Here is a 26415-nt window from a genome sequence, read left to right on the forward strand (position 1 = left end):
GTGTGCCCTACCCCCAACAAATTCATATTTTGAAATCCTAACTCCCAGTGTGATGGCAAGAGGAAATGGGGCCTTTGGAAAATAATTAAGCCATAAGGATGGGGTTCTCATGAATGGAATTAGTGCCCTTACCAAAGAGACCCAGAGAGCTCCTCCCTTTCAGCTACATGAGGACAAGCAAGAAAATGGCCGTTATGAGCCAGGAAGAAGTTCCTCACCACACGCTGAATCTGCTAATGCCTTGATCTTCAATTTCTCAGCCTCCAGAACTGTGAGAAATAAATGTTGTTTAGGCCACCCAGTCTCTGGTATTTTTGTTTTAGCAGCCTGAATGGACTAGGACACAACCACGGAAGAGAAAAAAAAAAGATATTGGAGCAATAATAGCATCTTCCAGGCAGGGCGCAGCAAGGATGGTGCTATAATTTTCTCTCCCTATATTTCCCTATCCGTTCTTTTATAGCACCCTGGGCAGGCAAAACAGAAAGTATTTCTCAGGCATTTTGGAGGAGTTATATCAGGAACACATTCCCCCACATAGACTTGTATGATAGCCTTGTATACTATATGTGTGTAAAAATGTACACAATATACATTGTATACAAGCTCTAACAGCACACATACAAAAAAAAAATCGAGAGAATTAGAAATGCTGATTCTAAACCCTTGAGGAAAAAAAGCTTCTTCTTCAAGGATTAAACTCTGATCAGATGCAGAGGACTACAGAAAGACTCTGCTAGGTCAACTTTAAAAGAAGTGACCAGTTCAACATGCATCATAAGTTGACATTATGGATTGGAGAAAGAGAACCAAGGTGATGCTAGAAGAGATTCTAGATAGAGACTAAGCTACCTGTCAGGCCATTCTTGACTAAACAATCATGAAAACTCTAGGAGAGAGTTGCTCAACTCAATGCTAGAACCACCTTAGATTTGTATGTAAGTTGTGGTTTGTCATTATATTCATATTTTATCAGAATGAATTGGATGTAATTCATAGGTTTAGTTCTTCTCAATATAGTATGTGTTTATCCTTATAAATTCTAGAGTTGAAGAGAATCCATTCAGGTGACATTTAGCACCTGTGAAATTAAAGAAAACAAGCCAGCCCCCAGCCTAGTCCATAGAAACCCTGCCACCCTGGGGAACCAGAGAGGGGTCCAGCCACCCTCTCTGATACCTCAGCTCTTATAAAACTCATCAAGATGTTATGCCACTTAGGAGCTAGTAACTGTGTACCTGCTATTTAAAAACTAGTATTGAATAAGTAAATGTGACATTTAAAAAGCATAAATACATGCTCACAATGAAAGCAATGACTATCATTTCAAAAGCCGTGCAAAATTAGTCAGATCTGCCCTTCACCAATTAGTGTTAATTCCTATTAATATGATCTAACGGGACTTAATTTCCTCAGCTATAGTGAATGCAATTGTGAAGAGACTGAGTTAAGAATTGTCTAAACTGACAAAAGGCAAAATTGTAGTTGAAAGACTGAACACGGGGAGATTTTCGAATAGGAAACTTTTCTTATAAATCTCTGCTCAGCCATTCACTGATTGGTGTGACCTTGACACATTTCTTAGCCTCTCTAAACTGTATTTTCCCTGTGTTTAAAACAAGGAGAGTAGTTTACTATATACAGATTTGCTCATTTAAGAGGTGAGTTTTGCATGACATCTCGCGCAGGGGCCATCACAGAATAGATGTACAATAATGGGGCATTCTCCTCACAAAAATGTACAGAACATCTACTAAGTGTCAGGTGCTGTTCTAGAGGTTGACTATGTTTTCAGTGATCACATTCATTTTCCATAAACTAATAAAACCTAAAAAATACATCTTTACATGACCAGATTATTAGGTTTTCCAGGAAAATAAAATATTAAAAGAGAATGTTGTATTTTGTTACTCACACAGAGGACGAATTACTTTCACTAATTCTGACTTTTTTGAATATTTAGGGTTCTTTTTTCTTTTTCCAGAAGTCATGATCACAAACAAAAGTTATGAAGACAGATCACAGAAAAGGAGGTGCAAATGGATTTTTTCTTTTTGAATGTCTGAAAAGATGCTGGACTTCACTTTTTTTTTTTGAGACAGAGTTTCGCTCTTGTCACCCAGGCTGGAGTGCAATGGCACGATCTTGGCTCACTGCAACCTCCACCTCCCGGGTTCAAGTGATTCTCCTGCCTCAGCCTCCCAAGTAGCTGGGACTACAGGTGCCTAACACCACACCCAGCTAATTTTTGTATTTTTAGTAGAGACAAGGTTTCACCATGTTGGCCAGGCTGGTCTTGAACTCCTGACCTCAGGTAACCCACCCACCTCAGCCTCCCAAAGTGCTGGGATTACAGGCGTGAGCCACTGCGTCTGGCCTAGACTTCACTTATAAGAAGAGAAATGCAAATTAAAACTTGCTAAAATGCCTTTTCACCTATCACGTTGACAAAGATGAAAAAGCATGATGACACAGGGACAAAGAGCATAATGAGAGGGAATGATGGGGGAACTGTGGCTCTGACACATAGGTGACACACAGGTATTAGGAGGGAATATTGTCCAAACTTCTAGAGGCAATTCTGTAACATTTATCAAATTTCAAATGCATTTTTTTACCCTTTAAGCCAGGGATTCTATTCTCTTTACTTACCTTACATGTTCAAGGATGTTTGTTGTAGCATTGTAAAGCAAACGATTAGAAATTACCTAAATGTCCATCAACAGAAAATAGTTTAAAATCTTAAATTTAAAATTAAAATAATACATTTCAGGATAAATCCATGCAACAGAATACTATACAGCTATAAAAAAAGAATAAGAATGCCCTTCAGAACTGAAATGATTTGGAATAAGTTAAAAAAAAAGTGGGGGGAAGGCAAAGGGACAGAGGGGTCTATAATATGCTACCGTGTAGATAAATATATAAACATATTTGTTTGTGTATTTATAAAATATATCTGGAAAATTAGAAAAAAATTGTATTGTTTGGTGGAAGATGGTAGTGATAATATGGACTTCATTTTATACATTTTATATTTTGAACCTTTTATGTGCACTAAGATTTTAAGATGAAAAAATTTAGAAAACTATGCAACAACCTAAAAATTAAATAAATTAAGTGATAATGGGATATTACACATAATAGTTACCTTATAGAGATAGTCCTCTGTATCCAATTATAAGTAATCTAGACATGCTTTAGAGTATACAGAAGGATGTGTGTACCTTATATGCAAATATAATGCCATTTTATATAAGGGACTTGAGTAGTCACAGATTTTGGTACCCCTGGTGGGGGGTCCTGGAACTAATTCCCTCAAGATATTGAGGGATGACTATAATTGCAACTGTATAAAACATATGAGAATATGAAAAGAAATAAACAAAAAACTTGAGATGGAATTACAGGCATTTAAAAACTATTTTCACCAACATTTCTGTAATTATAAATAATATAAAAATCATAAAACCACTAAAAATAAAAATTTCACATACAACGTTATTTTATTTTTTTACAATATTAGTCTAATTATGATTTTTCTTATTTAAAGTAAAGCAAAATGGATCTATCTTTAAATGTTTCACTCTTGGGAAGAAAAAAGCAATGCCCTATTGATATGGTTTAGCTGTGTCCCCACCCAAATCTCATCTTGAATTGTAGCTCCCACAGTTCCCACATGTTGTGGGAGGGATGTAATTGAATCATGGGGGTGGGTCTTTCCCATGCTGTTCTTATGATAGTGAATAAGTCTCATGAGATCTGATGGTTTTATAAATCAGAGTTTTCCTGCACAAGTTCTGTCTTGTCTGCCACCATGTAAGATGTGCCTTTCACCTTCCACCATCATCGTGAGGTCTCCCCAGCCACATGGAACTGTAAGTCCATTAAACCTCTTTTTCTCTATAAATTACTCAGTCTCGGATATGTCTTTATCAGCAGCATGAAAACAGACTGATACACCTATCCTTCTTTTTTTAAATTTCAACTAAACTCACTCTAACTCAGAATTATTTATACCTGTAATTGTGAGCTTTTGATTTCACTAACTTTGTTGTAGCCTAGAACAGCAGACTCAGAAGGGCTCTTTCTTACAGGGTTAATTTATGGTAGTCCATCAGCTATGTGTGGTTTTAGAAATTCATTTTCTCCTGCTGCACATTTCTAAATTAATGAACCTATTTTATACACTGATTAGTAATAAGACTACTGTATGTTGTATATCATTTAGAATGTCAACGTACAAGGTAGAAAACAGGCACGAGCTGTTTAGTATTAATTATGGAACCTATGGACCCCCCAGCCACTGAGGAATTGAAGGAACTTAGAACTCACCAAATGTACTTTCTAAAAGGATAACATCCAAGTATACTCTTAAGAATAGTATCTTTAGGAATTGGGAAGGAAATTACCACTATGTAACACAGTTTCTTTCTTGGCATTTAAATAACTTTACAGTCTGTTGGTTTCCTTTTTTTTCTCTTTTCTGGATTATATCTAAATTTAATATTGAAGACAGCACTTAGCATTTCTCTGGCCTAATCTTATTTTCCATGATAAATGTGTGCATTTGCCTCAATTACCTTAGGAATTACTAGAGATTGCTTCAGAGTTTTTCCTGCACTTTAATGTTCTGCCTTCTTTTGCTCATTATTGTGATCACATACAATTTTGTAGCTCTATTGCTTGAAGAGATTTCACAAAAAAAATTTTAATAAATGTCATGTGCAATATATTTGCATGAATTGCCTCATGAATTTGAAATTCCAGAAGCTATAACTCTGTTAACTGAAATACTTTAACCTGGATCTCAATATGTGAAAAATCATTTAAGGCTGAATTGGCTTCAGCATAAAACTCTTTGAAAATAGCCTAAAGTAATGGTGAGTTCTGGAACTAGGGCCAAAACATTATTCATTCTGTGCCTTTAAAGAAAGGCTGTGGCTCTTTGTTTATTTATATGTATATTACACATACTACTAAAGAAAAATAAAATTTTAACATTAAGTACATTAAAAACAACGAAGACAAAGATGATTAAATGTCTTACATCTCTGAACCACGTTAAGTCACGGGATTTCTCACCCATCAAGTCACAATGTGAGCTTCCACCCTAAAGCAGAAGGAGAAATATGACTAAAGGGAAATCCCTACTACAGGCCAGATATGGTGGCTCACCCAGTGCTTTGGGAGGCCAAGGTGGGAGGATTGCTTGAGGCTAGGAGTTCTGAGACCAGCCTAGGCAACATAGTAAGACCTCATCTCTACAAAAATAAAAAATTTAAAAAGCTGGGCATGGTGGTATGTGGCTATCGTCCTAGCTACTTGGGAGGCTGAGGCAGGAGGATCACTTGAGCCCAGAAGTTCGAGGCTGCCGTGAGCTATGATCATGCCACTGCATTTCAACCTGGGCAACAGAGAGAGACTGTCTCTTAAAGAGAGAGAGAGAGAGAGAGAGAGAGAGATTCCTACTATCCTTACTACAAACTAATACAAAGAAGAAAAGTGAATCCTTTACACCACAGGTTGATAAATTAAAGCCTGAGGGCCGAACAGAGCCTACAACCTGTTTTTGTAAATAAAGTTTTATTGGAACACCACATTCATTTATGCATGATCTATGGCTGATTTCATGATACAGGGGCAGAGTTCAGTAGTTACAACAGAAAACATCTGGCCTCCAAAGCCCAGAATATTTGCTACCTGGCTATTTACAGAAAAATGTTGCCAATTTCTGTCCACTTAGTGGGCTTGTTCAAAAGAAGGAGAAAAGATTTAGCAATCCTGGAGACTTGGGATGCAGAAAATCAAATTACTAGCATCATTTTTAATAGGAGAGAAAGAGTTGGGGTATAATCCTTAATTTATCAGAGGATTCCGCTGTTCTACTTATAACATATTGGAGTACTGGATAAGGAGTATTGTGACATTTTTCCTTATGAATATGAATTGTGTGTATAAATTGTACAGTTGACAATGTATGCTTTAATAAATACTTAGAGACGTATAGTATAAATAGATGTACAGATACATGGCTGAGAAAGCAGACACCAGAAATGCTTGGCATAAGCTATGGCTGAGACGATAGCCAGAAAAAATGATGTGAACTATCAAGTTAGAATCATTGAACAAAGCAGGCATTCTAGAGAAAAGCAAAGATCGCTGTGGTGGCGTCACGGATAAGCCCCCACCTTGTTAGAGGCTGGGACCATTAATTCAGACTTCTGACAACCCCTTCATTTATTGCTACTATGCAAATATGAGGAAAGAAACATTTTTTAGAAGGAAAGAACAACTCTACCAACTAATTCTGTCTCAGGATTTCTTGAAGCTCACCTGACTATGCTTTAATCTATCTAGGAGCCCCAGAAAGCTACTTCACACCCATCAGGCAAGCTTAGAATCATTGAAAGCTATACCTTTACTCTCCCTCTTCATAGCTCCATTTTTTGTACCCTGGGTTGAGTAACAATAATAAATCACCTGTGAAATACTTCTGACTTTGTGCTTATTAGTAAAATGTCTTAGGGCATTACTGTCTGCTTTGGAGAACAAGATAAGAAATATTAATTAAGGTTTGAAAATCTAAACCTAACATATGGTTCTCTAATTCTGACCATTATAAAACACATTATTATTGTTATGATAACATTTGTATTGTACTTGACGGGCTCTAGACCAGCTTCCTATTGTCCTAATCTACTAAGAGTCACTTCACTGAGAACAACATTTTCACCACCAGATCAGGTCAAGAGACCCACACTTTGCAAAGTGGGAAGCAGAAGCTCCATGTGGTTCAATTACATTCCCAAGATTGCCCTGGTCTGTATCAAGTAAAACTGATTGACTTGTAATCAGTCATGAAGCCTCCAAAAAGTCCAGAAAAACAAACTTCTGGCTGGGTGCATTGGCTCACGCCTATATTCTCAGCACTTTGAGAGGCCGAGGCCCGAGGATCACTTGAGGTCATGAATTCAAGACCAGCCTGGCCAACATGGCGAAACCTTGTCTCTACTCAAAATACAAAAATTAGCCAGGCGCAGTGGCACGTGCCTGTAATCCCAGCTACTCGGGAGGCTGAGGCAGGAGAATCACTTGAACGCAGGAGGCGGAGGTTGCAGTGGGTCAAAATTGCACCACTGCATTCCAGCCTGGGTGACTGAGTGAGACTCCGTCTCAAAAAGAAAAAAGAAAAGAAAAACAAACTTCTATAAACTGATGGTTTGACAATGCATTATAAATGCTATATCTGGACTGAACTGTGTTTCCCCAAAATCCGTATGTTGAAGCCCTAACCCACAATGTGACTATACTTGGAGAAAGAGCCTAGAAAGAGGTAATTAAGGTTTAATGAGGTCAGAACCATAGGGCCCTGGATTAGTGTTATCATAAAAAGAGGTATCAGAGAGTTTATTCTCTCTCTCCCTCCAGTATATAAGGACGCAGCTAGAAGGCTCAGGAAGTCTTCACCAGGAACCAAATCAGCCGGCACCTTGGTTTTAGACCTCCTGGCCTCTAGAACTGTGGGATATAAATTTCTGTTGTTTAAGCCATCCAATCTGTGGTCTTTCATTATGGCAGCCTGAGCAGACTGAGACACATTGCTAAGATTAACATTAAGGTGAGGAAAATTCTGGAAAAAAACAGAGAGTCTTTGGATACCATACAATCTAACTGGATAACAATATAAACTCAAAATACTGGCAAAATAAAAAAGGAGAAGAGGTGAAATATCTTCTTGTAATTGCTCCAAAACTATCTATTCAAGACATACAACTCAGAAGACACACAGACAGAGTTAAAATAGACGATGGTGAGTTGCGTATCTGTAAAGCAGGAGCACTGTTGGGGATTGGCTGCTGAGACATGAATGTGTATGTTGTCTAAATCTCTTATGACAACTTGAGTGACCTGTACTTAGAAAAGCAGTCCCTGATATTCAAGAGCTGGCCTGGCGCTATCAACGAGGACTTGATGTCCCCCTATCAGACAGAAACAATTTCGTAGAACATCGACAGCAGACAAGGCCACTCTGTGACCATGACGGATCAGGACAAAAACAAGAAAACCCCATAACCGTGTCTGAGCACAGACAAATTATGAACATTGTCCAAGATGCAAGATGTGTGACACCCCCTTTCCCAGCTAATATGAGCATCTGCTGCTGTTTGACCAATTATGGCTTTAACCTCAGTCTAGTCTGCCCCATATACAGATATAATCGCTCTATCAAGATACCCACTCATAGAATCAGGAAGCATACCCCTGCTTCCTGACAACATCTGATTCACAGCAAAGCTTCCAAAAGTCCTCCCCAAATCACCTAGCACAAGCCCAAATCCTTTCTGTCTTTTCCAACACCCACTGGCTGAGACTCTCCACAGTCCTCCATTCTCTGCCTGCAAGGAGTAACAGACCAATGTATTCAACTACATTGTGTTCCTAGAGGTCACAGACTGAAGAGCATTGACTAGGGTAGCTGAACAGTGTGGCCCTGACTCATACCTCCCCATTTTGTTTGTCTTAGAAAAGTTCACCAGGGGATGAACATACTTTAAAAACTAAAGACTGGGCCCGGTGGTTCACGCCTGTAATCCCAGCACTTTGGGAGGCTGAGGTGGGCAGATCAGGAGGTCAGGTGTTCAAGACCAGTCTGGCCAATATGGTGAAACCTTGTCTCTAGTAAAAATATAAAAATTAACCGGGCGTGGTGGCGTGCACCTGTAGTCCCAGATACTTGGGAGGCTGAGGCAGAAGAATCGCTTGAATCCAGGAGGCAGAGGTAGCAGTGAGCCCAGATAGCGCCACTGTACTCCAGCCTGGGCAGTGGAGCAAGACTCTGTCTCCAAAAAACAAACAAACAAACAAATAAACAAACACTAAAAAAGCTCAGAATTGTAAAATTTAGAATCCTATTGTCAAGTTTTGTTCAGTTTGTTTTTGTTTTTGAAACAGGGTCTCACCCTGTTGCCCAGGCTGGGATGCAGTGGCACGATCATGGCTCACTGCAGCCTCGACCTCCCAGGCTCAAGTGATCCTCCCACCACAGCCTCCCAAGTAGCTGGAACCACAGGTGCATGCTACCATGCCCAGCTAATTTGTAAAGTTTTTTTGGTAGAGAAAAGGTCTCATAATGTTGCCCAGGCTGGTCTTGAACTCCTAGGCACAAGTGATCCTCCCACGTCAGCCTCCCAAAGTGCTGAGATTACAGTCATGAGCCACCATGCCTGGCAGTTTTCTTCTTTTGTTTTAAAGTGAGACAGAAATCAAACTGATATACCAAAGGAGTTCATCACACTGAAATTTAAACGACTGTGAGGCTCCTGCACAGTCAACAGCAATCCTATTTACTGTCTGTATTATTACATGTCAGAGGTATGAATCAGATTAACAAATTAAATTGCCTCAAATGTGAGTTTTTGTATTAATGCCATCGGTGAAGGCATTTGTCATTTTTTGCTCATATTAGCCAGGAAAGGGGATGTCATGCATCTTGTGGCTTGGAAAGTGTTCATTATTTGTCTGTGCTCAGACACAGTTACGGAGTAGTCTTGTTTTTGTCCTGATCCACCATGATCAGAGTGGCCTTGTCTGCTGTCGATGTTCTACGAGATTGTTTATGTCCAACAGGGGACATCAAGGCCTGGTTGATTTCACCAGGCCAGCTCTTGGATGTCAGGTGCTGCTTTTCTTCTTTCTCAAGTAAAGCTCACTCAAGTTGGAGTAGGAGGTTTAAGTGTCCAGCACACCCTCTCCATTCTCCTCCCGTTTTCTGGCTAACAGAACCTCTCTTTCCTGCAGGTAACACATTGAAGGTGGTTTGTGTGGACTAATGAACCTCAACAACACTCATTTAGCCAATGAAAAATCATTTATTATTATGCTAATTTATGAATTCACCAGTGGAATTGTAAACTGTTGTCTAAGATCACCCAAAAGTGAACCATCCCTGAAGCATGGGTTCTGATTAGGGCCTTCAAATGCTACCTAACCATCCCTATGGTATAGATTGAAATTAATTTACATTTGCACACATCACATTGTTCACACAGAGAATAAAACACCATCAAACATTAATTGTATGAAAAAATAAATCTGACATATTATCTAGAAAATTTTCATGCATTCTGAATCTTTGAACATACCACAAAAATGGGATCATTGGCGGCTGAATGTGGCAAAGCGTTTGTCCCGTTCAGGAAGGAATGAACCAAATTATGAAGGCTCATCACTTGAGAATCCAGAGTCCCATCTGCTTTATCAAACCCTTCCAAAGCATTCCTAGGAGAAACAAGTATATCAGTGACAACAGACAAAGACTGATAAAGGTCTCTTTTTTGTTGTTTTCAGCCTAGATAATAGTTGTCTAATTTGAGATTGGGTAGGGATATGGGAAGCTCTGTCATAGCAAATTGACCAAGAATTTGCCCCAAACTTTAATGATAATCCTCTGTAAGGGGAGAGAACTCCTAAGCAACGCTATTTCTGAATTATATCTCTTTTGTGTACTGTATGACAACTTTCATATCTGTCTCTCATTCCCTTGGAGAGCAGGCTCTATGTTTTCTTCAGATATTTATTGCCAGGGTTCAGTACCATGCCCAGCAGATTGTCTGTGATCAATAAATTCTTTTATTTAACATATAATCTGATATTTATATTTCTCAACCAAATAGACCTTCAGCTTGACTGAAGGTCCAGCTACTCAGGAGGCTGAGGTAGGAGGATCACTTGAGCCCAGGAGTTTGAGGTTACAATTAGCCATGATTGTGCCACTGCACTCTACCCTAGGTGACACAGCGAGACCCTGGCTCTAAAAAAAAGAAAAAAGAAAAAAATTTTCTACCACCATAGAAAGACTTTAAGAATTATGAGAAATATGTTTATAAATAAGACTTTAAACAAAGATGGGTCCAAAAAGGGGATGGTAGATAGATTAAAGATCTTCTCCAAAACTGGATTCTCTCTCTATCTTAACTGTGTTTAAAGTAAACAATTTGTATGGGCCCAGGGCAGGGCAGGCTGGACTCAAATGTAGAGGTTGTGCTAAGTGTAGCATGGCTCAGAGTTTGCTGAGGTTGGACACAGCCTTCAGAGTAGTGTCAAAGGTGGGGGAAGGGTAACATTTAAGGTTGTTTTGAAAAGGAGGATGAATTAGTTTTTCATTGTGACAAAAGTGCTATTAAAACAGATTGCATTTTCTATATGTTTGAGTTAGGGGAGTTGTTCTCAAAATGCAGTGCTCAGACCACCTTAACTGGCATCATTTGGGATTTGGTTAGAAATGCAAGTTGTTAAGACACAGCCTACATCTACTGAATCAGAAACTCTGGGAGCAGGGCATGAAATATGTGTTTTTCTTTGGTGATTTTGAGATGTGCTTAAATTCTAGGCCTACCTCTACAGGTACATACCACCACACCTGGCTACTTTTTTATATATTTTTGTAGAGACAGGGTCTTGCTCTGTTGCCCAGGTGGTCTCAAACTCCTGGACTCAAGCAGTCCTCCCGCACTGGCCTCCCAAAGCACTAGGATTACAGGCATGAACACCATGCCCAACCTGTGGTGGAAGATTAATAGTTGGTCTTTAAATGTTAAGTATTGTAATGTCATTGCTGTGCTATGATTTGAGTTGAATTTAGTCTGCAATACTCCTCTGAGATCTCAGACCCCACTATTAAGTTCTATGGCTGATAAATTTCTAATATCGACATTTTAAAAAATAAGAAAGGAAAGAGAAAGAGCATGGACATTGAAAAAACACTATATTTAATGAAGTACCCTGTTTCCAAAGACTGGACCTATTAATGTACTGCAATTAGAAATACAAAAGATGGTTTTGAACAGCTAAGTTAGAAGGTATTAAAACCATATTGTTAGTCATAGTAGATGGGTAAAGACTTTCCTCACACCAATCCCTTGCTAACTTCTCTCGTTAGGCCTCTCTCCATCACTTAGCTTCGTAGACAACCCCCAAAACCTGGGTTTCCTTCCAGTTCTTTACAATCACAGGCATGAAAACCTGTACTGTACAGGCAGGTCCAGCAGAGCTCAGAGCACCCACCTGAAACTGAAGGTAGAGTTCTGGAAGAAGGGAGGATTGTCAAACTTCTGGAGAGACAGGCAATCTCGTATGTCTTTTAAGGTTGGCAATTTCATGCTGTTTCTTCCCATTTGATTTCTTCTCAGCAAACCTTCATAGGTTCCATTGCACAAGGTGACCCGGTGGTTGTAGTCATCCAAGCTAAGATTTGTAATAAGATTTAAAATAATATATGGTGGCTGGGCATGGTGGCTCACGTCTGTAATCCCAGCACTTTGGGAGGTTGAGGCAGGTGGATCCCTTGAGGCCAGGAGTTTGAAACCAGCTATGGCAAAGCCCCGACTCTACTAAAAATACAAAAATTAGCTAGGCGTGGTGGTGTGTGCCTGTTGTCCCAGCTACTCAGGAGGCTAAGGCAGGAGAATCACTTGAACCCAGGAGACAGAGGCTGCAGTGAGCAGAGATCATGCCACTGCCCTCCAGCCTTAGTGACAGAGTGAGACCCTGTCTCAAGAAAAAAAAAAAAAATCCCCCAAAACAAAAAATGATATGTCTTAACTTATGCACAGTATTATAAATTTGGGCCAAGCAAATCAATCAGGGTCACAATCATGGTAAAATTGTACTACAATTACTTTACCAGAGTTAACAATATGTGGTAAAAAGTACTATACCTGAAAGTCATTATGGGTCGAGAAGCTTCAAAAATGTAGATGCACAAAATACGGACATGGGCATAAATATGAATAATCATTACCATTCTGTTGGAAAGACAGTGAGAGGGTTTACAAGGCAAGATGACTCCTATTGTGTGCATTTGAATCTTGAGTAACTGAAGGGAGAATAGGGTGGTTCGTATTATGCTGAGCTAAGCCAGTTTTGGCAGAAGTGACATGCAAAGTTACAAAAACCTTTTAGGCAAACTGAAGGCAAACAGGGGAGGTCAGAGTAAAAGCAGATGAAAGTACACAAAGGGGAGATATTAGAAGAAACGCTGTGTTGGAAAATGTTCCAAGGTAGTAGAGTATCAATAGTTAAGTGCTCAGCATGGGCTGAGAAGGTCCCATGTCCGTAAGACATTATATCCTACACGCCTGCTATGGCCTGGATTCCAACATCAGAATAGTATTTCTTTCTTTTTATTTATTTTTTCTTTTTTAATTTAGAGATAGGGTCTCACTCTGTTGTACAGGCTAGAGTGCAGTGGCATGATCACAGCTGACTGCAGCCTTGAACTCCTGGGCTCAAGCAATCCTCCTGCCTCAGTCTCCCCAGTAGCTGGGACTACTGGCTAACTTTTTTTTTTTTTTTTTTTTTGAGACAGAGTCTCACTCTGTAGCCCAGGCTGGAGTACAATGGCACACTGCAACCTCCACCTCCTGAGTTCAAGCAATTCTCCTACCTCAGCCTCCTGAGTAGCTGGGACTACAGGCACATGCCACCACGCCCAGCTAACTTTTGTATTTTTAGTAGAGACAGGGCTGTCGGGCTGGTTGGTCACCACGTTGGTCAGGCTGGTCTCGAACTCCTGACCTCAGGTGATCCACCTGTCTCGGCCTCCCAAAGTGCTGAGATTACAGGCGTGAGCCACCGTGCCCAGCTAGGCTAACTTTTCAAACTTTTTGTAGAGACAGGGTTTCACTATGTTACTCAGGCTGGTCTCGAAGTCCTGGCCTCAAGTGATCCCCCTGCCTTGGTCTCCCAAAGTGCAGACCATTATTTCACTGGCAGAGATAAAAATTTAAAGATGTTATTGTGAGGGTTTTCATGAATTAGGGATAGGACCGAGTATGTGAGAATATAATCAGCACATCCACAGGGATGAAAGAGGCCAGGACCTAAACACTAAGCTGAAAAAGGTCTCCAAGGCCTCCCAGGCAGCGTTTCCCAAAGTGGATTCCAATGGGATGTCCGGTGAAGTAAGAGTTCCAGGGTTAGGCTCCTCTTGAAAAAGAATATCACATTTATCTATGGAAAGCTTGACGACATTCTAAAAATTTAAAAACCTTTTAAACTCAGCCTTCTCTAAACTTACTTGATGACGGAAATCTCTTTTCACATACCATCCACTACTATTCCAAGGTACGGTGGGAAATGGCGCTTGATGGAATTAAGCTCGGTCACAGAAAAAGCACTGATGATGTCCCTGCTCGTGGAGCACTGTTCTGAGCACTGTAGGAAATGCACAGGATGTGGAAGACGAAGTCCCTGCTAGCTGGGCATGGGCCCCTCAAAACGCACACCTATGCAGGCTCAGGGTGTTGGCAGTGAAGCCTGGGGGCCGGGGGAGCCACAGCTCTGTGCCCTGGAGCAGTCTAAGGACCTGGGAGGAAAGACAGAGCAGTGGGGTTAAAACCATGGGGATTTTGAGGCCGGGTGAGGTGGCTTACACTTGTAATCTCAGCACTTTGGGAGGCCAAGGCAGGCAGATTACATGAGGTCAGGAGATCGAGACCATCCTGGCAAACATGGTGAAACCCTGTCTCTACTAAAAATACAAAAATTAGCTGGGCGTGGTTGCACATGCCTGTAATCCCGGCTACTCAGGAGGCTGAGGCAGGAGAATTGCTTGAACCAGGGAGTCGGAGGTTGCAGTGAGCCGAGATCACGTCACTGCACTCCAGCCTGGTGACAGAGTGAGACTCCATCTCAAAAAAACAAAAAAACAAAAAAACAAAACAAAACAAATTTTGGAGGAAAAAAATGAATAAAGGAAGGTGAGGTGAGGAGCCTCTTGGGAAATTTTTTGCTGAAATGTGTTCCAGGTGTTCCAGGACAGAGAAACAAATTCAAGGAGTCTTTGAGGACAGAACTCTTCATGGGCTGCAGGCCAGGCCACTGACCTGTGTATGCAGTCTTTAGTATGTCACAGATCATCCTTCCCCGGCTGGCCCCAAGCCCCTGTCCTCCTCAACTCACCAGCATCCTGTGACTCAGCCATACCAGGCTGTTTCCAGAGAATTATCTAGCTTCACACATGATGTTCCTCCATCAAGGACCCACCCACTGCCCTCCCACACTCCCCTCACCCTCCTCTACACCTCAGGTCTGTGCCCCTCCCCTTCTCAGAGCCATCAGCTCTGCCTCTTGGGGACTTGCCCAGACTCTCTTCTTGTCTTTGTGTATACATCTATTACAGTACTTCCCACACTCAATTGTAATTTACTTACAAGAAATCTATCTCGTTAATACAAGACAATATTCAAAAGGGAGGTTTTATTTCATTCATCTTTGTATTCCCGGCAGTACCACATCACATGGGATATGATTGGTGCTTAGCAAATGTTGATTGAATGCAAGAACTACTCTTAATTTGATTAGGTTGATGCAAAAGAAATTGTGGTTTTTGCTATTACTTTTAAAGGCAAAAACCGCAATTACATTTGCACTAATCTGATAAAACTAACCTGATCTCAAAATGATGGCCAAGCATAATCAATTCACAAATGTGATTTTGATATATTTATTTTTTTAATTAAAGAGCTTTGAATTTTTGAAATCCCACCTCCCAGAGGAAAACCGTTTTTAGAAACATGTAAATAGGACACCACATGCATAAGAAACAGCACTATAAAGTGCCTTCTCCTCCATGTCTCAGACATCAGAAAAGACAATCTCTGGATGCCATTGCAGGTACAGGAGCCATTACCTATCACAGACAGTTTCCCAGCTGGAGAATCTTGAGTTCCGACTAATCAGAGTCAGATCGTCTGGTCTCGCTGCCCCAAACAGCTGGTCTGTACACACATCACACTCGTTCCTCCCAGTGGCAAAGTTCCAGTAGGGCAAAGCAAAAGACTCATTGCCAATGAGTCGCTAAAAGCAAAGGGCAGGCCTAGTCATTTAATCCATGCCATCAGATACAACAAGAAAGCATACAAGGCAAAGGCTGATATGTATCTGAACCAAATGTCTACCAAGACAAAGACTACCGGATGGATAAATGAATGAAGAAACTGTGACATAAATCAGTGTGTGTATATTTTATATATATATATATATATATATATATATATATATATATATATATACATACTGTGTACAATGGAGTATTATTCAGCCTTTAAAAAGGAGACCCTGCCATTTGCAACAATGTGAATGAATCTAGCAGACATTGTGCCAACTGAAATAAGCCAGATACAGAAAGAAAAACACTGCACTATCTCACTTATATGTGGAATCTAAAGAAAAGAAGAAAAAAGAAAAAGAATGAATACATAGAGAGTTACATAGTAGTTACAAGGGACTGGGAGAAATGGGAAGATGTAGGCTGAAAGGTGCAAAGTTGCAGTTATGTAGGATAAATAACTCGAGGTCTGAGACTATAGTTAACGTTGTATTGTGTACTGGTGATTTGCCAAGAGAGTAGACCTTAGGTACTCTTACCACACACACACAAAAAGAGATATCTCTATGTGATGCTGAGTATGTTAATTTACTTTAGTGCACTAATCACTTATCTTGTATGAGTATCAAGATAAGTATATCAAAACTCACATTGTATGCCTTAAATATATACAATAAATTTTTAAAAAAATTAAAAGAACTAAATGCATAGTTTTGACCTACCTGGAGATCTCTTTCCAGACACAACAAATGGTACCGGTGCCAGGTAACAAATGCAGGTCCTTGATGTGAGAAATCTATGGCCCTGTAGGGGCGTCCTGGTCCTGAAACAATTGGGAAACATATTAGAGATGACAGAATAGAATTTTTAAAAATGTTAAATCTTACCTGGGCTGTATCTATAGAACCAATAAGTCCATGATGTTTTATAGTAGTAAGAAAAAAAAGTTTTGTTGTTATTTATATCTCCAAAAGCAATAGTAATGACATGAATTTCAGAAGTAACTAGTACTTTTAGGATAAACCCTCCTTTATCTCTTAAAAGGTTGATTTCTAGCAGAGATCCAGGAAATTCAGGTGACTTTCAGGATTGGGAGCCCCTGATACATATTTAATTTGTAAGCAACAATCCATTCAGGTGAAATAGACTATCCAAAAGAATAGATCATTAAGACCTAAATGACATATATTTTTTAAAGGCATTTGCTAACCTATGCTTCACAAAGATATAAATTTAAAAGGGAGGGATTAATTAATAATATTGTAACTTCAACTGCACTTAGTCCTAATGCAGTATTTATGTAACCAAAAAGAACTTTCGCGTATTTTGCCTCACCCATCAATCTGTTATAACTACTAGCTGACAAGCATGTTCACTGAGACCAGAAGAGAGAAAAATACATTCAAGCCATTTAGGCTGGACACTGGAACTGCCAATTTTAGTGAAAAGCTCTGGACGATTTAATGACCTCCTTACTGCCTGGTCCATCCTTCTTCCCTTTTTCATAACAGCTTTGATGGTTATGTGGAAACTTCAGCTAACTTTAGTTCTTGTCCAAAATACCTATAACAACTTCAGAGAGCTGAACAGACATGAATATAAATTTAATTCGTAGCTATGACCAGAAACTAGGACTTTCTTTTCCTCTTGAGAGAGTACTCTCTCATAAAGCAATAATTCCTCAGAGTGATAACAGGAAAACTATAAAGGTTTATAGCCAAAAGAGCCTCCTTATCTATCGATAAAGACAGACAGATGCTTACCTGTAAGGCAAGTTTTAAAAGACTCACACTGAGAAAAGCACTGCTGTCCCTGATGTTGGCTACACGGCCCTTTTTCATGTTCAATTCAGAGCAAGGTTTCAAATTATCAGAACCCAACAACGAGAGGGTATCAATTGAAGGGGAACAAGTGATGAGCAGAAGGATGAACCTGTCCAAATCAGAATCTTGCTCTTCAAAGTGAGCTTGATGTCTTCATTCATCCTGACCCCAATGAAGGACCCCAAAAATGGGGAGAGGTGCACGTGCAGCCATGCATTCAAGAACTGCTATGGGAAGAATCTAGGATGGAGTCAAGCCCTCCTGGAATACATTGGTGTCTATGGCTTTCCTTTGACTGAAAAATAAGGACAAAGCTGAACCTACTTGATCCATGAAGTTTGTAACAGACAACACCCTCATTCCAAGTCCTACCCAGACCCCAATTTTTAAGACTTGGAAGGGCAGGTCACCAATTCCTCAAGCATCCAACATGACTGTGTTGCAAAGAGCTAAGCAGCAGAAACTCTACATTGCTGTGGCTAAGCTTGTACTTTTCCTTGACAATAAAGCTCCAAGAAACCTGGGGATTCCGGACCATGCAGGAGTACCATAAATGATTATCTGAAAGTCTATCATGTGATAGACTGTCTAAAATCCATCCAAAGTTGATCTATCCTGTGAGTTTAACAAGATGCCCACTCCCAATATGAGCACTCTAATTCCGCACAAATAAGCTTCATGTGCCTTAGCACATGTTCAGTTAATTCCTCTAATTTGGAGAAAAGGTCAGAGAGGGCTTCCATGGCCAGATTCGCAAATGTTTTCTTCTGAAATCAAAAGGAATTCGCCTCCACCTCACCAACTCACATCTTTGATGATTAACAGCTTCACAGAGAAAAGTTTACACTTTGAACCAAGAACATACGGTAGAGGAGAGAACATTTAAAGTGTCTGCATCCAATGCACAGGAAGAAACTGCTTCCTTCTAACTCCAGGCGGTATTTGATAATTCTACGACTTTCATAAACCTAAGGCTGCCTTGTGGTTGCTCTCTTAATTAACTTGCATGAAATTACTTCCCACTGCCATACCCTCAACCCAATCACAAACCTGTAATAATATACCTTCAGCCAAGGAAAAAACCCACCTAATAATGTATCTCTAACAGAATAATAATGGAGCCACACAAAAAAATCATAAACACTGCAGTTGGCAAACTGCGGCTGGGTTCCATTGGGCCCAAGCAGGCCCAGCCAGTGTTGTGTGGTGATCACGTAGTCGGGGTGTACGCTCTTCTTCGCTAGATCTAAGGCGCCCAAGAACTGCTCTCTTTCCTGAGGACTCAAGGAATGGATGTTCTGCCGAATCACTGGTGGTTTCTTCCGCTCGCAGTTGGGACCGGTCCAGCCAAACTTGCAGTCTCCACAATTATAGCCGGCAAAGTTTCCTAGTTCACAAAACAGAAAGATGGAAAGGAAGGGGGTTTATGTCATTTGGAAGAAATTTCTGAATTTGTACTCTGAAATTTGAATGGAAGAGAAGATGAAGGTGCTTACACAAAGGCAAAGAAAGTCAATTTTCCTCCCATGGTCTCCTCTTAAATGTTTCTATCTCCAAGTGGACTAAGCACTAGAGAGTTTCCTAGACACATTCCCAGCAAAGAAACAGGACATGAAATACACTGTATACTGCAATGAGCTAAACCGTGTCCCCCAAGTTCTAGCCCCAGTATACCTCGTATGTGACTATATTTGGAGATAGTGTTCTTTAAAGAGATAATTAAGGGTAAATGAGGTAATTAGAGTAGGCCCTAATCCAATATGACTGGTGTCCTCAAAAGAAGAGGAAATTTGGACACAGTTTTGGAAGGAAGACCACGTGAAGACACAGGGAGAAGACAGCCATCTGCAAGCCAAGGAGAGAGCCCTCAGAGGAAACCAACTCCCTGATCTCAGCCATCCAGCCTCCAGAACTGTGGGAGGGTGAATTTCAGTGTTTAAGCTGCCCAGTCTGTGGGATGTTGTTACAGCAGCACTAGCAGACTCATGCACACACTCCTTCCTCCCAGGATCGCAGGGGTGTCTCCTCCTGCGTCCGCTCCACGCCCACAAAAAGGGATGACACAGAACAGTTCATTGATTTAGAGAAGGAAGAAAATACACAGCAAGCTAAAGATGAAACCAAAATAAATACATGGCTTGGCCCGGTGGCTCACGCCTGTAATCCCAGCACTTTGGGAGGCGGAGGCGGGCAGATCACTTGAGGTCTGGAGTTCGAGACCAGACTGGCCAACATGGTGAAACCTCGTCTCTACTAAAAATGCAAAAATTAGCGGGGCGTGGTGGTACATGCCTGTAGTCCCAGCTACTGCAGAGGCTGAGGCAGGAGAATGGCTTGAACCCGGGAAATGGAGGTTGCAATGAGCCGAGATCATGCCATTGTACTCCAGCCTGGGTGACAGAGCAAGACTCTGTCTCAAAAAGAAAGAAAAGAAAGAAAGAAAGGAAGAAAGGAAGAGAAAGAAAGAGAGAGAGAAAGAAATAAAATAAATACATAAATTAACTGATTTCTAGGAATTTAGAAGAAATCTCACATTTAAAAAGCTGACTTATTTCACAAAGTTGACAGCATTAAGACAAAATCAACGGAAGCTGTCAAGTCCTCAGGGTGAATCAGTAGCCATGATGTCAGGAAGTACAAACCACCACAGGATTTCTGTCAGCTGCACAAAGCTCCCTGCTTTCTCAAAGCCCAGGGAAGGAGGACAGGACTAATAAGATCAAGCTCTGGGCATCTCTCTGATCAGCATCTAAAGTTTACATCCTTGTAGCTTGCCCCAGACTTTTCCCTTCTTAGCCTTCCAACTTATTGCCTTTGGGTATGACCAACATTTCATTCCTTAGGTTAGAGGGTAAAATTTAAATATCATTAGAGCACAAGATTGAAACGAAAGGGGATGATAATGCTTATCTCCCAGAAGATTAAAGGGATTACGTAAAGCATTTAAAGAGAGTGACCAGCTCACTTACTCCTCCTCCTCTACCTCATGCCCTAGGCCTATTTGCTTGCTTTTCCTTCTTCCTGGAACACTTTTCCCTCACTGTCTCCCTAAATTCCTCTTTACCTGCGTGATCCATTTCTCCTTTAAGCTCCACCTTGGTGCTCTCTAAGGTCATTCTTGATTCCAAAGGTCGGGGTTCGGGTCAGTTACTTCCTTGCACCTCATACATCCCCTTTCTTCACATTTATTTACACTGATTGTAAACATCACTACACTTGTTTCAGCTCCAGGCAGCTGTAAGGCTGTGAACTCACTGCCTAGGCCTATGCTTAGCCTTGTTCAAAACAAATGTGTGTTGAGTGAATAACAGAAGTATCGAGCATGTAGCAGATGATGCCACATACATTTTCTCTCCCTGTTCTGTGGGTTTGCAGAAAAAGCAGCCCCTATAAATAATTTTGGTAAACTACAAGTAGCAAAATAGAGGTAAGTAAAAAGTACTATGACCATAGGGGAGGGGGAGTTATTTGGATCTCTCAAGGAAAGGAAAATTTTCCAACAGCATGAAAACAAAATGATTAACAGCATTCTGTAAAGAAAATGCACAGGCTTCCTTTTCTATAGTGGATTTTTTGATAGTTAAAGAAAATTTCCTTAAAATGTAAGTAGGGAGAATTTTTTCTAATTGTAATCGGTTGAGTTTTTTTGTTTTTTATAATATATCATATATCCCACCTTTTACGTAGCTCAATTATCTGTATTTTTCTTTTACAGCACTCTATGAGAACATAAGTTAAAATATTGAAAAAAGGAAAAATTCTACTCTTCCCAAGACTAAAAATCATGTTTTTGAATAGTTTAAGTTAAACATTAAATTGTTTGTTGATTCCTGGAGATAATTAAATACAAACTATTTATTTAACAAATATTTATGAAGCGGCTACTATCTCATCAGATGCTATGCAAGATGCTTCGTTTTATGGACCTTGAAGTCTATTTTCCCTGGGGCAACCTTACTAAAACTCTATGTATTAAAAACAGATTTGATTAAAACATATCACCTACTATGACAGTACAGGAATGGAACACTGTTTTGAGAACTGAGTGAACAAAATGCTGTGTCTAAAGAAGAGTAGCTACCCAGATTAAAATTCAGTCAAATTTCCAGCTGCCTATCTATAGCTGATTGGAGGTAAATGTCTAGTCACTTCTCTGCAGTAGAAGAGTAATTCCTTGCTTCATAATGCTGAGAAATTTGGATGATAATAATGTCGGTAGAGGTTCATTGATTGTAACCCTGGTTTGCAGATGTTGCTAGTGGAAGATTGCAGAGTGTGGGGGAGAAGGTAGATGGGAATTTTTTGTACTTTCTCCCCAATTTCAATGTGAACCCAAAACTGATCTAAAATAATAAAGTCTCAATATTTAAAAATATTAATAAATAACACACCTAAAATTTATAATAATAATTTAATACATTTTTACATTTAAAGGCATAACACTTGTTTTTGAATTGGGGGCCTGACTGTTGAAACTGAGTCATTCATAACTTATGCTATGAATTTGAAGACTACTCTATTTTCTTTGCCATGATTCTTTGTAGTTGGCAGAAACAAAATAATTGGCTCTCTCATGTATTTATTTAACAAACAATTTATTGAACAGCTACTATCTAAAAGGTAGCCAACACTAAACATGCACTGACAGTGAGGGAGATGTGAGTGTGTGAGGGCAGGGGGTTGGCAACTCTCTGTACTTTTGACTCAGTTTTGCTGTGAACCTAAAACTGCTCTAAAGTCTATTAAAAAATACAACAATCAACACGTCTTCCTTTATGCTACCATAGCTTTTATGTTATAAAAAACAAGCACATTAATGTGGAGTACATAGAACTACATCTGGTATACAGTGAGTTAAATATATATATATATATATATATATATATATATTTTTTTTTTTTTTTTTGTCAAGACAGTCTCACTCTGTCACCCAGGCTGGAGTGCAGTGACATGATCTCAGCTCACTGCAACACCCGCCTCCCAGGTTCAAGCGATTCTCCTGCCTCAGCCTCCCTAGTAGCTGGGATTACAGGTGCATGCCACCACACCTGGCCAATTTTTGTATTTTTAGTAGAGATGGGGTTTCACCATGTTGGGCAGGCTGATCTTGAACTCCTGAACTCGGGTGATCCATCTGCCTTGGCCTCCTAAAGTGTTGGGATTACAGGCATGAGCCACCGCACCCTGCCGTGAGTTCTATATTAAGTGTTATTATTACTAGTATTATTAGAGACCACTTATCAAATAGTATAGCAATTGTTTGTCTTCATATCTGTCTTACATATGACTATACTGTGCACATCTTCAGAATCACGTCAGTTTTTCCCCCCTCTCTGTATCTGAAGGGCCTAGTTGATGCTAAATAAATGTTGCTTGGATGGGTGGTGAAAGAATCAATGAATAATTGAATAAAAGGGATCAGACACTAGTGAATACAAATACAGATGGCCTCTGACTTATGATGGTTCAACTTAAAATTTTTCAACTTTAGGATGATGCAAAATCAATATGCATTCAGTAGAAACTCTACTTCGAATATCCATATGACTATTTTGGTTTTCACCTTCAGTACAGTATTTAGTAAATTACATGAGATATTCAACACCTTATTATAAAATAGGCCTTGTGTGAGATGCTTTGTCCCAACTGTAGGCTAATGTTAGTGTTCTGAGTGCATTTAAGGTAGGTTATGCTAAGCTATGATGTTCATAGATTAGGTGTATTAAATGCATTTTTGACTTAACAGTATTTTCAACTTATGATGGATTATTGGGATGTAACCCCATCATAAGTCAGTGAGCATCTGTATAAATGAGGCAATAATACCTTAGTCTAGTGGAAATGAAGGACAAGTACACAATGACATTTCAACACAAGTCAAACTGTGGGAAAAGCGAAAACAGAGGAATAAGTCAAGATCCACTGGATGACAAACGACGAAATGATTAATCCTGATTCAGAAAATCAGAGATGCTTCACAACTACAGTGAACAAGAAACTTTAATGTAACCAGAGTTGCCTCCAAAAGGCAATGTATAAGTTCTAATAAGAAAGCTTTCAACACCTGTGAAAAGAATGGTGGGGGGGAAAAGAAAGCTTGTGTCTGTTTTGGAGATCACTTATGACCCAGAAATTTATTCAATTAAAAAATTCCTTTTCCAAGATGTCTCAGAGAAATTATTCCAAAGCTCTGCAGTCAGGTCCCTTTCATTTCTAAGTTTATAGACCTGACCTGAAGAATTTGTTGAAATGCTGGAGATGACTGAAAAGTGTAACAACATGAAAGCCTAGCAGACAAAATGTTTATTTCTTTAATTTAGTTTTCCTAATAGCATCTTCCATCAGTTTAACATGATTTAGTTTTTTCTTCTTAATCTACCAATGCAAAAAATATAAGAAGAGAAGCGTTTTAGAAAGAACCGTGTTATCTTACTGGGAAATGGAGAGAGGAAAAAAAATGATTCCTAGATAATATCAATCTATCGACCGTTGAGTATGTCCTTCAGTGAAAATTAAATTTAAAGAGTCAAAGTCTCATGTTTACAAAGGACTATGATAAAAATGGAAAAAGAGTGAGATCATCTAAACACCACACATTCCTACATGAACTGCATCAGCTCAACCTCAGAAAGCCATTAGACTAAATAAGCTTAAAGACCACCGATTAGTGAATTTACAAGGAACTCTAAATAGCCTATTCCTTTTAATTAGAGATTCTATTATTTTAATAACAATACTTTATACTTACATAGGTCCTTTCATCTACAGAAATCAAAAGGATTTTACAAGTGTGGTTTCATCATTATCCCCATTTCAGAGATTGGAAAATGGAGGCAATTAGTCACTTGTACAAACAAGAAGTTCACCGTCAACTGTTCAAAAACTATTTGGTGCGCAAGTTTTTCAGAAGCTGAAAGACATAGCCGCAAATGGCATATTCTCATAAAGCCAACTGGCAGGTAAGCCTTATAAGGTGAATAGCAAATTCAAAGTCTCCTGCAATTCAGCTCTTCCTGACAATTAAGCTCAGTGGCTTTTTTGTTTCAATTTATCCCTACAGAGACTATAGAGAAGCTCTCTACAGAGAATTTCACCATAGAATTTAGAGTTTTAAAAAACAAATCCCAGAATTTCTATGTGTTTCTACTTATTAGGCTGAAATTACTTTACCAGCTTCATGATTATGGAAACTATGAGGTGTTTATTTTCCAAAGAATTAACAACATTTGGGGTCATCAATAGTCTGTTACAAGACACTAATCTACATCTCTTCCTTGAGAAATTTTGGATCATCCCAGGAGTGCCCCAGTGACTCCATTCGCAAAAGAGTCATCAGGCTACTGTAGAGGATGTTCTTTGGGAGGCTCAGGATCAGGTTTCAATTCCAAAGATTGCCCCACAAACCATAAAAAAGCTACCCTAGGAAGGCTAGCAACTTACTCTTTGGGGAATAATTAATTGAAGGACATGTGTCCTGCTTTGGGACACCCGGCTCATCACAGAATGGTAATTATGACATATACAAAATAACTTCCCAGCTCAGTCACTAAGGACTTAGTCTCGTGCCCTGAGATTCAAAGAAAAAGACCATCTAGCAAGATAAGTAGAGCCATCCAAAGTTGGTATGACAATACAATGGAATATTATTCAGCCTTTAAAAAGAAAAAAATTCTACCATTTGCGACAGCATGGATGGACCTGGAAGACATTTGTGCTAAGTGAAATAAGTCAGTCTCAGAAGGACAAACTCTGCATGATTATTCTTATATGAGGCATCTAAAGTAGCTGAACATAGAGAAGTACACGACGGAATTGTGGTTACCAGGGGATGGGGGAGGGGCGATAGGGAGTTGTAAAGTTATAATGATACAAGATGAGCAAGTTCCAGAGATTTTCTGTACAATATAGTGCCTATAGTTAACAATAAGGCATTTGGCACTTAAAAATGTGTTAAGAGGGCAGATCTCATGTTAACTGTTCTTACCACAAAAGCAAAAAATAAACAAAAACAAAGAACCACGAGGAACCTTTGGAGATGATGAATATGTTTATTATCTTGATTGTGGAAATGGCAACACAACGTATAGGTATGTCCAAACACCATATTGTGCACGTTAATTATGTGCAGTGTTCTGTGTAACAATTATGCCTCAATAAAACTGGGAAACATTAAAAGTCTAGTAAATTGAATTTATAGATACAGTAAATCTTAAGTTACCTTTAAAAAAATGTAGGTGTGGAAAGAGTTCTGTTCCTGATGAGTTTGGACTGAGCAGATCATGGGGGGAGGTGAGCCACAGCCTGGAGATGGGGCCTCAGGGCCAGGCCTGGCCTTGACAATGGCTGGAGAGGCAGACCATCTCCCTGGAGGAAGCCCTGCTTCTTTGGACTGGCTTATGTAGATGGGACTTCCTTACAGCCTGGACTTAAAGAACAGGCCCTATTTATTTCTGGCCCAAGGCCTTTTTAGAGCAGGGGATCCTCTTTTTTTTTTTTTTTTTTTTTTTTTGAAGGTAGGTTTCCATGATCCTAAGTTCCTATTACTTCTAGAGCAATATTTATAAACATTTCCTTAGCAAAGGGAAATAGCAATGATCCCTTCTATTCTTTCTATCCCTACCTAAAACAAAACAAAACTTGCTAGCCATGGCAAAAATATGAAGAAGCTGGTAACAAAAAGAGTTTATGGTTATATGTGAC

The 26415-nt window shown here is 39.7% G+C and overlaps 1 protein-coding gene across 8 annotated transcripts in view; it reads right to left on the reverse strand.

Annotated features, from left to right (window-relative positions):
- DCT (dopachrome tautomerase) overlaps positions 1–26415 on the reverse strand; it is a 141194-nt gene that overhangs the window by 40734 nt on the left and 74045 nt on the right. For 6 of the 8 annotated variants that reach the window (XM_055096901.2, XM_034936851.3, XM_034936852.3 and 3 more), the window contains 6 exons: positions 18803–19102; positions 16615–16715; positions 15695–15861; positions 12067–12246; positions 10146–10281; positions 2653–2708 (listed from right to left, as the gene is read on the reverse strand). In XM_055096901.2, the coding sequence (XP_054952876.1) occupies positions 2653–2708; positions 10146–10281; positions 12067–12246; positions 15695–15861; positions 16615–16715; positions 18803–19102 (940 nt within the window). The remainder of the gene's footprint in view (positions 1–2652; positions 2709–10145; positions 10282–12066; positions 12247–15694; positions 15862–16614; positions 16716–18802; positions 19103–26415) is intronic. The other 2 variants (XM_057299604.2, XM_055096903.2) reach the window with 1 other exon arrangement.

The sequence above is a fragment of the Pan paniscus genome, chromosome 14, assembly GCF_029289425.2.
Source record: "Pan paniscus chromosome 14, NHGRI_mPanPan1-v2.0_pri, whole genome shotgun sequence".
Taxonomy (NCBI): domain Eukaryota; kingdom Metazoa; phylum Chordata; class Mammalia; order Primates; family Hominidae; genus Pan; species Pan paniscus.